The sequence below is a fragment of the Eurytemora carolleeae genome, unplaced genomic scaffold (assembly GCF_000591075.1).
Source record: "Eurytemora carolleeae unplaced genomic scaffold, Eaff_2.0 scaffold1750, whole genome shotgun sequence".
Taxonomy (NCBI): Eukaryota; Metazoa; Arthropoda; class Copepoda; order Calanoida; family Temoridae; genus Eurytemora; species Eurytemora carolleeae.
Window position 1 is genome coordinate 4,337 of NW_019397725.1, and position 15,823 is coordinate 20,159.

A 15,823-nucleotide genomic window follows, 5' to 3' on the forward strand; every position below is an offset into this window, starting at 1 on the left:
GAAGGTGCCTTAAATAATTCAGAACAATTTTAGGTGAGGAACTAATTCAACGAATGTAGAGTTTTTAGTTTTAAAAAATATAACAATGCTATCAGATTCATAATTACCTTACAATGAGAGTACAATGCATTTTTCAAATTTTATGTTCTTTTATAATATATCTGGATTTAATGAATCATAGCTAGTTCAAGAGACGGTTCAACCACGTATCCTGAATCAGTGATTACCGGAGTGATTACTGATTATTCAGGGTGTCCTTTCAATCTTGCTAATTTTCAAATTGCTGTAACTTTGTTATTGTTTAGAATTTTCCCAACCTGTAAACAAATTTGAGTAATCAAAATATGAAAGTTTTATTGTATACAATGATATAATTCTCAATTCTAATACAAAAAATGCGCAAATTCATTAAATTTATTAGAGCCGTGTTCCAGTATGATGCGTACATATTGAAACCAGTTCTCTCTGGGCGGAATTTGTAAACAAGAATAGATGCACCAACCAGTGTTAAAAATATTTTAAAAATGGATCAGATATTCAAAAAAAAAAACAATTTTAGAGAATATTTATTTTGTGATTTAAAGATTGCAAAAATAGCGACTTTTTTATCGCTGAATTTAAAGTTTATTTGTGGCCAATTTGCAAGCTTTTAATAATTAAAGGCCAAGAATATTCCCTAGGTTTATACTAATAAAGAATTAGAGGCAAATCAGCTAAGGGGTTCATGAGTTCATAGGATCGAACATCCAAAATAACAGTCACACAAACAGAGATTAATACTTCATTTCATATTATACCATAAAGGAATTGAGTCTTTTGGCCTTTTAAACACTTTTTGCACTGCAACGATTTTTAAGTGAATTTTCCTTTCAGTTTTCGTTAATGCACATTTAAATATCCTGGGTCAAGAGCAGATTACATAAATTATTCATTACATGTTCACTATTCATTCATACAATGGATTATTCTACTTTTATTTTCAAATAGTTTTCACTTTCAGTCAAAGAGAATCTCAAAACCAAGCTTCACACTCCCGTGATTCTGCCGAGTTTCCCAAAATAATATAATTTACCTTTTTCAGGCAAATTTTTGTTGGCAACATCGGCTAATTACTCCGTGAAAAAGTTTGTTAAGATACCTAGTGGTTGGGGATTATATCAAAACAATGATGACGACTTTCGCTTTCAATTTTGACCATGCACTGTATAAGAAATTGAACACAAGTTTATGATTGTCCAGTAACTCTTTCTTTGAATATTAAACAATTACCTTGAAAAAAGCTGTCGTTGACATTTATTCGTTTACATGCTTGTCCTAATTTCCATATATATATATATACATACATACATACATATATATATATATATATATATATGAAGCATTTTAAAATATTTTTCAGTTAAACCTGAGATTTCCAAAGGTAATTACATATTAAAGTAGTATTAAGTATTAGTACACAGTTCATTTTTTATATTTGGTATTTTGAAAACTTTGATGTTATATCCAACACAGGCAACAGATATAAATCTATTATAGGATTCTAAAGTAACCCCAATTAGTTATCAAGAATAAAAAAGGGGGGGAAAAATGGATTAATAAAAATATGCATATCTGGGTTTGGTATAATGAAGGTACATCGTTCAGGAAGGTCCAAAAGTCGGTGTTTAAAAAAATACAAAATAGCTTATAACTTATACTGTTATTTTAGCTTAAGATCTACATAACACGGTGGACTAAGCCAGTGGGGTCTGTCAAATAGGCCTAGGATTAGGCCGGGTACTGTAAAAAGTCTGAACGCGCCATGGGAGTTGTCAAAGTTAGCCCTCCGACGGGACTATGCCAAGAAAATTGACCCCTGTCGTATGTTAGTCTGGTTAGGGGGACGTACTATACCAAAGGATCGGGTCAGTACATGCTGTTATCTGGCAGGCCGGTACAAACTGGACAGGTCCTGTTTGAATTTAAATTTACTACGGCCCAGAGCGATGAAGCTTTCTTTAGAAAGCCCTTGAAAAAGAGATATATTAACAATTAAGATATTATTATTTGTAAGAAACAAAAAGTAATTAAATTCTTATTCGACCTTTTTTTAGCAGGCTAATTTTTTGTTATGAGCTTTCTTTTAAAAATTTGTATATAACTTATATATTTTACAATGCAATGCCTTTAGTTTAACGTCTTTTTCTAGAAAGAGGACCCTTTGAAACTTGCTTACTTTAGGGAAATAGTCACTCAGAGGAGATTTTGTATAAATAATTTTCTAATGCACTATAGCCTAAGGGTTGGTTGGAAGCGTAGTCAGTGGAAACAAATCTTAAATAGCTTTATAATTATAATTCAGACATGTGTAACATGATTAAACTTGTCAAAAATACAAAACAAATATTTGTCAAAATATTAAACGTTTGCATTCAAAATACCCTCTTGGTGTTATGCTGCAGTAAAGCATGTAATATTCACACAAACATATACAAATTATATAAGTGACCGCGCTTAAAGTTAGTTTAAAAGAAAAAGAACTCTTGCTCGCGTTTTAATAACTTTTTAGATGAACCATTTCAATATTCCTCAGAATCGAAAAATGACATTTTTTATTTTGTTAAGATGGGTGTAGCAACAAAATTGTTTCTAGTGCTAATCCCACTAGTGGTGGTGGGTGTGACCAGCCAGGTATAATAGACTATTGTGGTGGGTGTGACTAGCCAGGTATTATAGACTATGGTGGTGGGTGTGACCAGCCAGGTATAATAGACTATGGTGGTGGGTGTGACCAGCCAGGTATAATAGACTATAGTAGTGGGTGCGACCAGCCAGGTATACTAGACTATTGTGGTGGGTGGGACCAGCCAGGTAAAATAGACTATTGTGGTGGGTGCGACCAGCCAGGTATAATAGACTATAGTGGTGGGTGGGACCAGCCAGGTATAATAGACTATAGTGGTGGGTGGGACCAGCCAGGTATAATAGACTATTGTGGTGGGTGGGACCAGCCATGTATAATAGACTATTGTGGTGGGTGTGACCAGCCAGGTATAATAGACTATTGTGGTGGGTGGGACCAGCCAGGTATAATAGACTATAGTGGTGGGTGCGACCAGCCAGGTATAATAGACTATAGGGACTTGACTAGATACAAGTCTAAAGTTGTGAATCGGGCATATACCCCTCTCTAATTGGACGGTCACTTGAAATCACAAAATTATTCTCTGTTGGTAAAAACTTTCAAAACAATATTCTTTAGGAATATTATCAATTATTTTTCTTTGTAACAGATCTAGTTTTAATTTAATGAAAATATAAAGACGACTTATCATTTTCCCGGATTATTTAGAATTATACTTCATCATTCAACCCGGTTTCTCAACTCAATCTACCGACAATAAAGTATGTATGTATACAATAAACTATGTCCCACGAAACATGGTAGTTGGTAAATAGTTTTAAATGTCTTCTTCCATAACTTGTCAAGTTGTTTGATACCAAAGAGAATATTATAATAAAATTGATTTCAAAATAAAATTTATTTGAGCACAAGACTTGTTTAGCTAAATAAACTGCAAAATGTCTGAAATATCTAAAAAAGTATATGGAGGAAGACATTCAAAACTATTAACCAACTGTCATGTTTCGTTGGACACTCTGTATGTAATTATGTTTGTTATTATATGTAACTTTTTGACAAAATTCCAACTTGAAATAATGATCAATCCATATTAAAAATATTAAAACTTCATCTGATAAAGAACTTTTTGAATTATTTTTAATGTTTAATTTACAAATTACAAAGAAAAGAAATAAAGATGAGGTTGTGTCAGTACCTAATTATCATTTATACAGCATGGTGCAGTGGAACCAAACACCTGTGGAATAGAAAGACGACATTTAACCATTAATTAATTGTATTTCTTGGTGGTACAGTTTACAGAGCAAATAGTTTTACTAGTAACTTATCTAATCCCATATTACCTAAAATGGGTCTGTTCACACTGCACAACTGCTGTGTGTCAAGTTCAATGGACTACTTAAATACATAATTTGAGTCCAACAATCGACTTCCTATTCCGGAGTTTTATGGTTAGTACTTTAGTTTAATGTTCAGGAAACCTTGCGATGTCAAGAGACAAGCTTCTAGGTATGAGTTAGTATTTGTCAATTATATAGACGTGCTGTACTATTATAGAGACTTTTATCTTTTTCCTATTATGAACCTTATCTTAACCATTTTCTTGCTGATCTGTTAACATCCAAAATTTCCTTTATCGTTTTGCCTGCACAGTACAACTGAATGCAAATACTGTACATGTTTAGATTTGGGTGCCTATTAACATAATTGTAAATTATTGATGCAACTTTAAATAAACTTGAACTTAGGATTAAAAGAACAGCTGTCTGGAGGACTAACACTGAAGGGGCAAAAAAAGATGAAACAATGCTTCCTGGTCGCCAGCCTCTTCGGATTCGTTGGCCTGACGGAATGAAAACCTGGAATTTCAAGACCTTCTTATGTTACACAATGAATTAACGCTATTGGGGGGGGGGACACCACGACCCCCCCCATCGTTTTTTCGCGATAACTCATATTCATACTGCACCTGAATGCCTTATTCTACCTTAACGCGACTAAATCTTTGTTTAGACCTATACTCCCAGTCATTGGATTTCAAAATTTTATTTTATCGGTCTGCTCTATCCGTCCTAGAAATAGAAACGTCAAGGACATGGAGAGTTTTCCTTTGCTAAAAAATGCCCGAAATCTCAAAGGCAATTCCTTGTAGAACCAATTGCTCACAACCACCAGCTACGGAATGTTGAACTATTTACTGTCAACTATACTAGAACGGATAAATAGAGAAAATCTGCTATTCCTTATATGCAGAACAAAATTAAACTCCCTATGATATACTCCTATCTTATTTTGAGATAAAACCCATGATATATTTAATTTTATTCTTATGAGAATGTTAATCATAGTAAAATATGTATTATGATCTTGATATATCTCTAATAAATCTTAAATACTTACTTATTTACTTACTTACTTACTTACTTACTCACTTAATTTCTTACTTACTTACTTACTTACTTGCTTACTTGCTTACTTACTTACTTACTTACTTACTTACTTACTTACTTACTTACTTACTTACTTACTTACTTACTTACTTACTTACTTACTTACTTACTTACTTTTAGCTCTTTTGAAAGCAATTAACAAAAGGAAGTAGATTGCAACATTTCTGCACAGAAAGTTTGCGTCGATACGTACCTTTTAACCTTCGAGCAAAAAGTAACGGTATGGAAACAAAAGTTAAAGATGAAATATAACTAGGTTTAGTTGTTGGAACTCATCCTCCAGCTTGCAGCAATAGTTTAATGGAATGACCTGTGAAGATGTAGAACTGTACTTTGTTTGTATTCAGTATTTTTTAGTAGATAAAATACATTATATATATGTATATTTTGCTTGTCTGGGGTTTGTTTGTATCCGATAAACGTCAAAAACGGCTGAACCGATTATACCCGAATTTTTGCGGGACCTCACATGACACCAGGAAACTTTTTTTAAATGTTGTCTCCAAAAGTTTTGATTTCATAAAATTTTGAAAATTGTAAATCCGCGGAATTAGTTCTCATTCTCTTATCGATGAGAAAAAGCTGATTGAGCATCATTTAAAATTTAAAATAGAAGACAGACGCGACGAGCCCTGATAGCCTTTTAAAATATAATTCTGAAGAATTTCAAAATTATAAAAAAGTAGAATTTAAAAATATTTATTTCACAACTTTAAATCAAACCAGAAAACTTTAAAATATGTTTATTTACAATTTTCAATTTAAAAAAAATGCACAATTCGACTACAATAATAATAAAATAATTAAATTTACAATTTAAGAAATATAAAATGAAAATTTAAACTATCAATGATCATTCAAACATTCATTTAAACCATGAGAAAATTCATATTATAAGTCGGGATACTATCTTTTTTTTAAATGATTACAAATTCTTAAAAAAAGAATCATACAATCAAAAACATTATTTTAGAAAAAATTAGAGAAATAATTAGAGAAACTATTAGAAACATCTTAAACCAGATGAATAAAGATATTTATAGAGAAATTTTTCATTCTAAAAAGATATCAAGATTCTTTTGAATTTATAAATGCACCGAGAAATGGCATCCATCGAAATTTAAAATTTGTCCAAAAAAGAAAGAAAAAATCGCACACAGAAATAATAAGATATGAAAAAGACAAATGATAGCATACATAATATCATTTGAAATATTCATTTAAAAATGGGGAAAAGAGAAATTGCGATTAACAAATTAAAAAATAAACCAAATTCTATTGAAGCATAAAATTAATGATGATGCTGAGTAAGGAAGGATGAACTAAGGATGAAAAGGATAGTACTAAGTATGGATGAATGACCTAAGGATAAGAATGATAGTACTAAGTATGGATGAATGACCTAAGGATCAGAAGGATAATACNATGATAGTACTAAGTATGAATGAATGAACTAAGGATAAGAATGATAGTACTGAGTATAAAAGAAAAATTAATAAAATTAGCTCCTCCACTGTAGTACGGACAGTAAGGACACTGGTAGCTCCCACAGACCTAATAATATAAAAATAATTTTGAACATTTAAAAAAGTAACTTTTCAAAAATAATTTAAAAGATTGAAAAAGGAATGTTTGGAAAGATACCAATAATTATACCCATATTAGATTTATTGAATTAAAATGCACAATATCGAGATCATACAGTGGTCGGCGATTATATCATTACAATAAAAACAACTTTTTATCAATAATGCTTTAATCCCTAACAATTATTATCAAATTTCAAGTTAAAAAAAGTAAACAAAGAGAAGATGTTCATTGACAACTTCTCTTTGTTTCCTTGCTCATGTGTCTCTGCTGTTTGAAAGTTTGCATTGGTAAAAAACTAAATTGAAATAAAAAACGTTCTCATTGTATTGATATATACGACGACGACGACTGATCATTCGATTTTAATTTTTCCTCCAAACAAGTTTAAATTTTGGATAAAACTTTAAAATAATTTTTCAAACTAAAAAAGCATTTAATGGTGAATTTTTTTGATAGTTTACGTCAATTTTAACAAGATTGCACAGTTGAATAAGAAAAAGACAGAACCAAACAAACGGTTTAGATAACGGTGCCATGATATGATGATATCAAATATCATAAAACACCTTTTAAAGGGACTGTAAGCGTAATTTCAAATGATACTCGATCCGCGCAAAGAGGGTAATGGCCGATTTACACCAGTACCCTTTAAACCTTTGTGTGTTCGTCGGGTACACAATATATGTGTGAACTTAGCGAAACTTGTAATCAGCTGCAAATTCCTGTCTGCGCTGTGTTAACTTTAGATTGCACATAGCGCTCACTGATGCAGCTGAGTACAAGCGGGCTTCGATAAGTTTACAAACAACTATCTTTGTACTCAACGAACAACAAATATTTAAAGGGTACCATTGTAAATCGGATATTGCTCTCTTTAAACCTTAAATTACGCTGATATAGTCTCTTTAAATACTTTTCTTATTTACCTCACACACACTCAAGATGTAGAGAGCTGTGGAGTTAAATGTCCTAAATAAAAAAATAAACAAAGATTTTAATTAAATGGCCTAAATAAACAAGGATTGCAATTAAATGTCCTAAATAAACAAGGATTGCAATTAAATGTCCTAAATGAACAAGAATTGCAATATAAAGTCCTAAATTAACAAGGATTACAATTTTGAAAGGGATGTTTTTTAAAAGACTTAATGTTAAGAGGGTCTTCAAGAATATGAGATCTACATCCTATTTCAAAATTGTATGCTTTATAAAAGTGTTTGCTCTGACCAAAGGTATTAACCAAAACAATTAGAAAAATAATGTAATATTTTTAATTAGAGAAAAAAATTAGCGAAATTTAATAAAAGCAAAGTTTTCGAAAATATAATTTTGTAATGGAATAAATAAATCACATTATTTGGAGCAGTTTGGGAGTAAAAAACCGTCAATGTTAGAAAACTGACCCCAAATTGAACACAAATGTTGTTATTTTCTTTGTTTGTAAACAGATAAATTGCTGTTTTAATACTTGTGCGTAAAATCAAAACTAGAGGAGCTACGAGGTCACGATGATATCTTTGTAAGGGTGGGTCAGAAAATATACTTTTAAGAATAAAGAAACAAAGTTTAACCTGATAAAGAATTTCTCCGGTCTCTGAGGTTCAATGATGAGAGCTTGTCTTGTTCGAGACAGATTTGCTACAGGATAATATCGTCTAAAGACAATAATAATTATATATAAACCCCTGGTCGTCTGAGGACAATGATAATTATTTATGGACCCCTGGCCAACAGCATATTATCGTCTGAGGACAATAATTAATATTTATGGACCTTTGGCATCAGGATCATATCGTCTAAAGAAAGACAATAATAACTATTTATGGACCCCTGTTGTCTGAGGACAATAATAATTATTTTGGACCCCCGGCTGTCTGAGCACAATAATAATTATTTATGGAACCGTGGTAGTCTGAGGACAATAATAATTATTTTGGACCCGTGGTAGTCTGAGCACAAAAATAATTATTTTGGACCCCTGGTAGTCTGAGCACAATAATAATTATTTATGGACCCGTGGTAGTCTGAGCACAATAATAATTATTTATGGACCCGTGGTAGTCTGAGCACAATAATAATTATTTTGGACCCCCGGCTGTCTGAGCACAATAATAATTATTTATGGAACCGTGGTAGTCTGAGCACAATAATAATTATTTATGGACCCGTGGTAGTCTGAGCACAATAATAATTTTTTATGGACCCGTGGGAGTCTGAGCACAATAATAATTATTTATGGACCCGGGGTAGTCTGAGCACAATAATAATTATTTTGGACCCCTGGTAGTCTGAGGACAATAATAATTATTTATGGACCCGGGGTAGTCTGAGCACAATAATAATTATTTTGCACCCCTGGTAGTCTGAGCACAATAATAATTATTTATGGACCTGTGGTAGTCTGAGCACAATAATAATTATTTTAGACCTCTGGTAGTCTGAGGACAATAATAATTATTTATGGACCCTGGTAGTCTGAGGACAATAATAATTATTTATAGACAGTGGTAGTCTGAGCACAATAATAATTATTTTAGACCCCTGGTAGTCTGAGGACAATAATAATTATTTATGGACCCGTGGTAGTCTGAGCACAATAATAATTATTTTAGACCCCTGGTAGTCTGAGGACAATAATAATTATTTATGGACCCCGGGTCTTCTGAGGACAATAATAATTATTTTGCACCCCTGGCTGTCTGAGGTCAAAGATAATTATTTTAGACCCATGGTAGTCTGAGGACAATAATAATTATTTATTGACCCCGGGTCTTCTGAGGACAATAATAATAATTTATGGACCCCTGGTCTACTTTTTTTTAGAATGAAGTAAGGTTTAAATAATCTACAGATGTATAACATTTTTTTGTCACTGACTGCACGAAGTTAATACCTTATAATATTTCTTTATATTATTTGATGCGATGAAACTTTTGAGAAAACGCATTTCTGAAATTTTGAGAAGACGAAATTTTCCATTTTAATATTTTTCAAGAAATGTTTGAAAATCCAGGTTCATTCGTAAAATCAAGTTTCAACGAAAAATAAGAAAACATTATAAACAATATTGTATTATATTTCATTGCATTATTTACAGTTTGGGTGGAATAATGCAATAATTGAATTTACTTGTGTTAAGAGTTATGATTGAATAGAATAGTTTTAACCTTCCAAATTCTGCTTCAAAATGCTGAACAATTACCTTTAAACACTACTTTAATAATGCCATTTCAACAAAGTTTTTTTACATACAAAAAAATCAGCACCCTGTATATTCTTTTCTTATTGTTTATTTGTGACTTAAATATGTTAGTTTACATTTTTTATTTGTATTATCTCGTGCTTTGTAGTTGAATAAAAATATGAAACCTTAGAATTACTAGTTTTCGTACTATCAGGTTTTCCCGGGCCCACAATCCGAGGTGGAGAGTTCTGATTTGCTCTTGAGCCCGGGGAACGGATCCAGCGTAGGCCTAGTCATAACTAGATTGTCTGTAGTTTGTTGAGAGATGATGTTGATTAGATATTTATATTTGACTCGGTTTCCGCGTTTCGGAGTATCATGCTAGGCTTGTGGTAGCAATCTACGAGTAGTTTATCCACTGAACACTAACTGAGGTATTGATAGATTTTATATATGAAGACGATTTGGTCAGATTTTGTATTTCCCGCTCTTTGTAGTACTTTGCCGCTGAACTTTTAATGAGATATTTCTCTGGCCTACGCGCCTTATTCTAATTTACTTAAGATTTATTTTATAGTTCGTATTAGTTTGTGATTTGATCTTTTCTTTAAAGTTTTGACCTGAAAAAAGTAGTGTTTTGCACTGAGGCATCAAATATTCATCAAGTAGAGCACGCTAGGGTACGAACAGTTGAGATCCAGGATGACTAACAGGTAGATGCAGTTTTAGATCGATGACGTGATCTTGGTTGATGATTGATGATTATTGATGATTATGATATGTTACGACGTTTACAGAGTTACAACTTGAGCTCTTCGTGCTCAGGGTTAAGGGTAGTAAGCGTTTTTAACCATTTTCTCCTTATAGATGCTACAGATAGGGTTGGTAACGTTTTGATTTTTGAAAAAAACGATCGTTTCGTTAAGAAAACGTAGAGGAAAATCGAAAAACGAAACGATCGTTTTTAAAAACGATCGTTTTTTTTAAAAGTTCGTTTTTTAAAAACAGTCGTTTTTTAAACGATCGTTATAAAAACGATCGTTTAAAAAAACGATCGTTTTTCAAAACGATCGTTTTTATAAAGTTCGTCGTTTTGTTAACGATCGTTAACGACTACCCTTCGTTAACGATCGTTAACGACTACCCTTCGTTAACGACTACCCTTTGTTAACGATCGTTAACGACTACCCTTCTTGATAATAACCGTAAATTTGGAGACTACAGTCCTTCTTTCGATCTTTAGAATTAATTATCTTTATGTGACGTAATTATCAATCATTACCTTATCCAATCACTAATCAAATCAGTCTTCTAAGGATGACCTTTCATTAACTAAACAATTATGATCAAAACCTAATATTTTTAATATCTTATACTTTAATTTCTTGTGTGCCAAATTTCAAGCATATATAAAACAAATAAAGAATTAGGTTTTAAAGTTCATATTGACCATTTTGTGGGGCTCATGGCGGCTCTGCACTCTCAAAAGTAGAACAAATTTCTTCAATTCAATTCAATTCCGCTGAACATTTTATAACTGCTACGGCATGTAAGACGACATTTGATAAATCTAATTAAAGACGACATTTATGACTATCTTCAGGACGTCGTAAAAATGATAATTTTTTTTTTCAAAAACGATCGTTATTTTTTAACGATCGTTTATTAAAAAACAATCGTATAAAAAACGGTCGCTTATCGTTTTTCTGAAAATGATCGTTTTCAAAAACGATTGATCTTCGTTTTCTCACAGTTCAAAACGAGTGGGTTGTTTTAAAAACGATCGTTTTTTTGAGAAAACGAAACGATCGTTTTTAAAAATGATCGTTTAACGAAGCAAAAAACGATCGTTAAACGATCGTTTTCAAAAACGATTACCAACCCTAGCTACAGATGGAATTAAAATTAGTAGCAATAATTTCCGACTTCGTTTAGGGCCCCCCCTAAAAGTTTTGGCGATCACTCCCTTTAAATCAACAATCTGATGTTGAAAACTGTTGACATTTTAAAATTTGATCTTTAAATTGAGCAGAATTAATTATTAATTTATCAAAGGTCTAAGACATCAGCTTAAGAAGTATTAACATCATAAAATCTAAATATGAAAAAAGTAGTATCAGTTTATTACGCCAGAATGATAAAGTGAGTTTTTACAAATGTTGTGGGTTTATCTAAAGCAGCTTGCCCTCATCTTTGAAATGGTGTTTATCACTTTTAAAAGTAGTTTAAAAGTTTCTTTCCGCAAATACAGAGGGATACGTAATAATAGTCCTTACACTATAAAGGGGAGTAGTCTCAGGAAACTACTCAGGACTATATAGAGAATACTATAGAACTATACAGTGGGATACATTATGATATATAGTCCTTGAATTGGGACTACAATGGAGTACATAGGGGACATGAATATAGACTTAATAACAGCATTTTAAAGACCGGGGGGGGGGACAAAAATCGCCCAGGGGAGCAACATTTTTTCGAGCTTCACGCGAAATCTTGCCCCCCCCCCTGGCTAAAATCCTGTGTACGCGCCTGTAAAACAGCACCGTAAAAAGCTTCAAAAAACATAGTGTAACACAGAACCAATTGAATGGTTATCGTTTACTTTCTTTGTTTTAATTATTTTAGCCTCGATCAAAAAGATAGACCAACAATCAAAATTACTACTCTGTACAAATAAAAAAACTTACGTAATAGTTTGATCAAAGCATTGTGTTTTGGCGGGAATATGATCAAAATACCAAATAGTTTTCCCTTCTTTCTCCATATCAGCGTCAACCAACTAACAGACAATTTACATTTGTTCTAAGCTTTTAAAGATATTTTAAAGGATAAAATCCTAGAATTGAAAATTTTTTGGTAAAAAACTCGTTGTTATTGTCCTGTAAATTTATATTTATACCACTTACCACCACCTCCCTTATTTTCCTTTGTTTAAGCATATACGGCGCAATTCTTAAAGAAAATTTTAAACCTTTTTTATTTTGATAAGGGACATGAAAGCGTAATTTCATTTAACTTTTAATACAAATTCCCGATTTACAATTTTCATCCCTTGAAACCTTAATCTGAAAAAAGTGGGAGATGTTTGCTGACTCGAAAAGTGCTAATTCTTTTAATTTCTCCATTGCTTTTTATAAGCAAGGAATGTCCAGGAATAAATAGTTTAAAAAAACTAAAATATGGAAATCTAGTTCATACTTAATCAGACGAAGAGGTCAATTGAAATGACCCTCACAGTCCCTTAAAGTTTGAACTAAGGTTTCAAGCGAAAATTTCGCATATTTCGCCAAAAAAATGGTCTCCAAAATTTCGCATTTGTTTCGAAATTTCCCTTAAAATGTTTTAAAATGTGTGTTTCACAGACAGTTTGTAAATGTCGCCTTTCCTGAGGTATTTTTTTTGATCTAACAATCTGTAATGCATCAGGCTGTAGAAGAAGGTAACCTGATTAAAATTAAAAATGTTCAAAAAATATTTATTAATTGGTTTTGTTTATTAATGTCGAAAGAATTTGTTTTGAAAAACGTTGTTGCAAGTACAGGGTTAACCACAAAGGATGAGACTGTAAAGACGACCTGAAACTCTTTAAGAAGGACGATTACAAGGTTGAATTAAGTCTTCTGCCTTAACTATGTTATGGGTTAATTAATGATTTGACGAGACAAGTTTGAAGTTGCAGAATATATAATTCAGTACAGTAGTCTCTGAAGTCTCAATAATTGTGGGTAACCCTTTTTCATTATACTGACGTCTACTCAGGTCTTTACTGTCTTCAACCTTTTAAGTTATATCAAAGTTTTATCCCCTTAATTAGGTTTAACCAGAAGATATATCTGAACTTGTTCCCCCTGCATTATTTTGACCCAATAGTAAATCCAAAATTGTTCCCCTGAATTATTTTTTCCCAAAAGTATATCAGGTATGTCTGAACTTGTTCCCCTGAATTATTTTTCCCCAAAAGTATATCAGGTATATCTTAACTTGTTCCCCTGAATTATTTTTTCCCAAAAGTATATCAGGTATATCTGATCTTGTTCCCCTTAATGTTTTGACCCAAAAGTAATATATACCAACTTTATTCACCTGAATTATTTTGAACCGAAAGTATATTTGAACTTTATTCACTTGAATTATGCTTAACCTGTAGGTGTATTCAAACTTATTACCCCTGATTTATTTTGACCCGAAGATATAGGGTGCCCCAATAAACATAGGAATTCAGTGACGACTTTGATATCGTCTTCGATCCATGCGACATTTTTTTCATTAACACAATTATTGCAGTATTTCAGCTTTAACATCTAATTTCAAAAATGCCTTGTCTTGAGATTTTTAAAATGTGGTCTATCATTTTTGTTTCTTCAAAATTGACGGAGATATTGCAAAATTTGTACCATTTTATTTAATAAACCAAAATTGTCATAATTTTTAATATCTTCGTCAATTTTCAAGACACCATAAAGGCACCACTTTAAGTAAAGCTTGTAAGACGTACAGTCTCCTCTTTTTTCTTTCTTTGCCATGCATGAAATATCAGAAATCTAAGACGATCTTCGAGTCTGCTTTCAATTCCTATATTTATTGGGACACCCTGTATATCCGAACTTTATTCCCCTGAATGGTATCCAACCTGAAGGAATATCAAGAACTAGCATAGCGAACCCTGACTGTGGTCCATCGTCAAGACAAGTCCATTTGATGCAAGATGTATACATGATATTAGATTTATTACGACCAGAAAACGTTTCCTGAAACATGAAGCTATGATTATTCATTTACTAATAAAGAACAGTCTGAGTTACTTTAGCTCTCTCTTAAAGGACTTTCTACATATCCTTATCCCTCTATAAAAGGGACTGTCTACGTAACTTAATCCCTCTGTTTAAAGGTCAGTCTACGTAACTTAATCCCTCTGTTTAAAGGTCAGTCTACGTAACTTAATCCCTCTGTTTAAAGGTCAGTCTACGTAACTTAATTCCTCTGTTTAAAGGTCAGTCTACGTAACTTCATCCCTTTATTAAAGGGTTAGTCTAAGTAACATCAGCCCTCCGTTAAAGAGGCTGTCTACGGTTTTACTTTTGATAAGAAATCCCAATTGAAAATAACTGTTTTTAAAACTATAAACATAGATATATAATCTAATTAAAGGGTGTTGAAAAAGAATCAAACGCTTCACATTTGTTCTCTCTCAGAGGCATAAATTTTAAATGAAATTAAAAATTACCTTTATTGTTAAATCAAAACAGCGCTTTGGAGGACTGTCCTAAAACAAGGATTTTGTAGATTTATTCTAGACTTTTAATAAAATCTACAAGAATCTAAGATTTTTATAATAATTAAAAAATTGTGCTCTTTAAGTTTTAATCATGTAAAGCAAAATGTCCACAGTGTCTCTAACAAAAAAAACAATTGGCTAAATCGTTCTGACAGCAAAATTTCGTTCCACTATAACTCATTGGTTTAGCCTTTTTTAAGGATTAAAAAGAATTGAATTTTTGCAACAAACTATGATTTTCTAATCCCTATTTCTTTGCAATCCAATGTAATAGACTTTAGATATTTCAAACTATGAATTCTGTTTGATCAAATAATCTAAGTTTGAAATATAAAAGGTTTTCACCATTTCGTTGCAGACTGCAGAGATATAGAGATTTAAACAGTTTAACTTGTTGCAAAAACTTAATTCTTTTGCATAAAATGTAGAACAATTTACCACTAGGGGTGGATAATCTATGCCATAGGTTAAATCCAACTGCGCCACTGCTTGTCCTGCTCCCTACATATAATAATAGTCTGACTAGGATAGGTACTTTCCCAGAGGTCTTTTCCCATGGAAAAACTTTCTATGGGTATTTTCCCAAACGGAAACTTCCCAAATATGTCTTAGCCGCCGCGCTTGGCACCCCCAACCTGTTCTAGCCTCAGTGCTCGGCCCCTGTTGCAGCCTACGGCGCCTCGCAAGGTCTAACCTAA

At 32.3% G+C, this 15,823-nt stretch overlaps 1 protein-coding gene across 1 annotated transcript in view; it reads right to left on the reverse strand.

The window, feature by feature from the left end:
• Positions 1–6,496: 6,496 nt before the first annotated feature.
• Positions 6,497–15,823, reverse strand: part of LOC111715651 (CD109 antigen) — a 29,472-nt gene continuing 20,145 nt past the window's right edge. Inside the window, exons 34-41 of the mRNA XM_023491001.1 lie at positions 15,564–15,626; positions 15,075–15,113; positions 14,481–14,598; positions 13,236–13,294; positions 12,538–12,629; positions 8,235–8,318; positions 7,590–7,632; positions 6,497–6,627 (exon numbers count right to left, since the gene is read on the reverse strand). Of these exons, the coding sequence (XP_023346769.1) occupies positions 6,508–6,627; positions 7,590–7,632; positions 8,235–8,318; positions 12,538–12,629; positions 13,236–13,294; positions 14,481–14,598; positions 15,075–15,113; positions 15,564–15,626 (618 nt within the window). The 3' untranslated portion in view covers positions 6,497–6,507. The remainder of the gene's footprint in view (positions 6,628–7,589; positions 7,633–8,234; positions 8,319–12,537; positions 12,630–13,235; positions 13,295–14,480; positions 14,599–15,074; positions 15,114–15,563; positions 15,627–15,823) is intronic.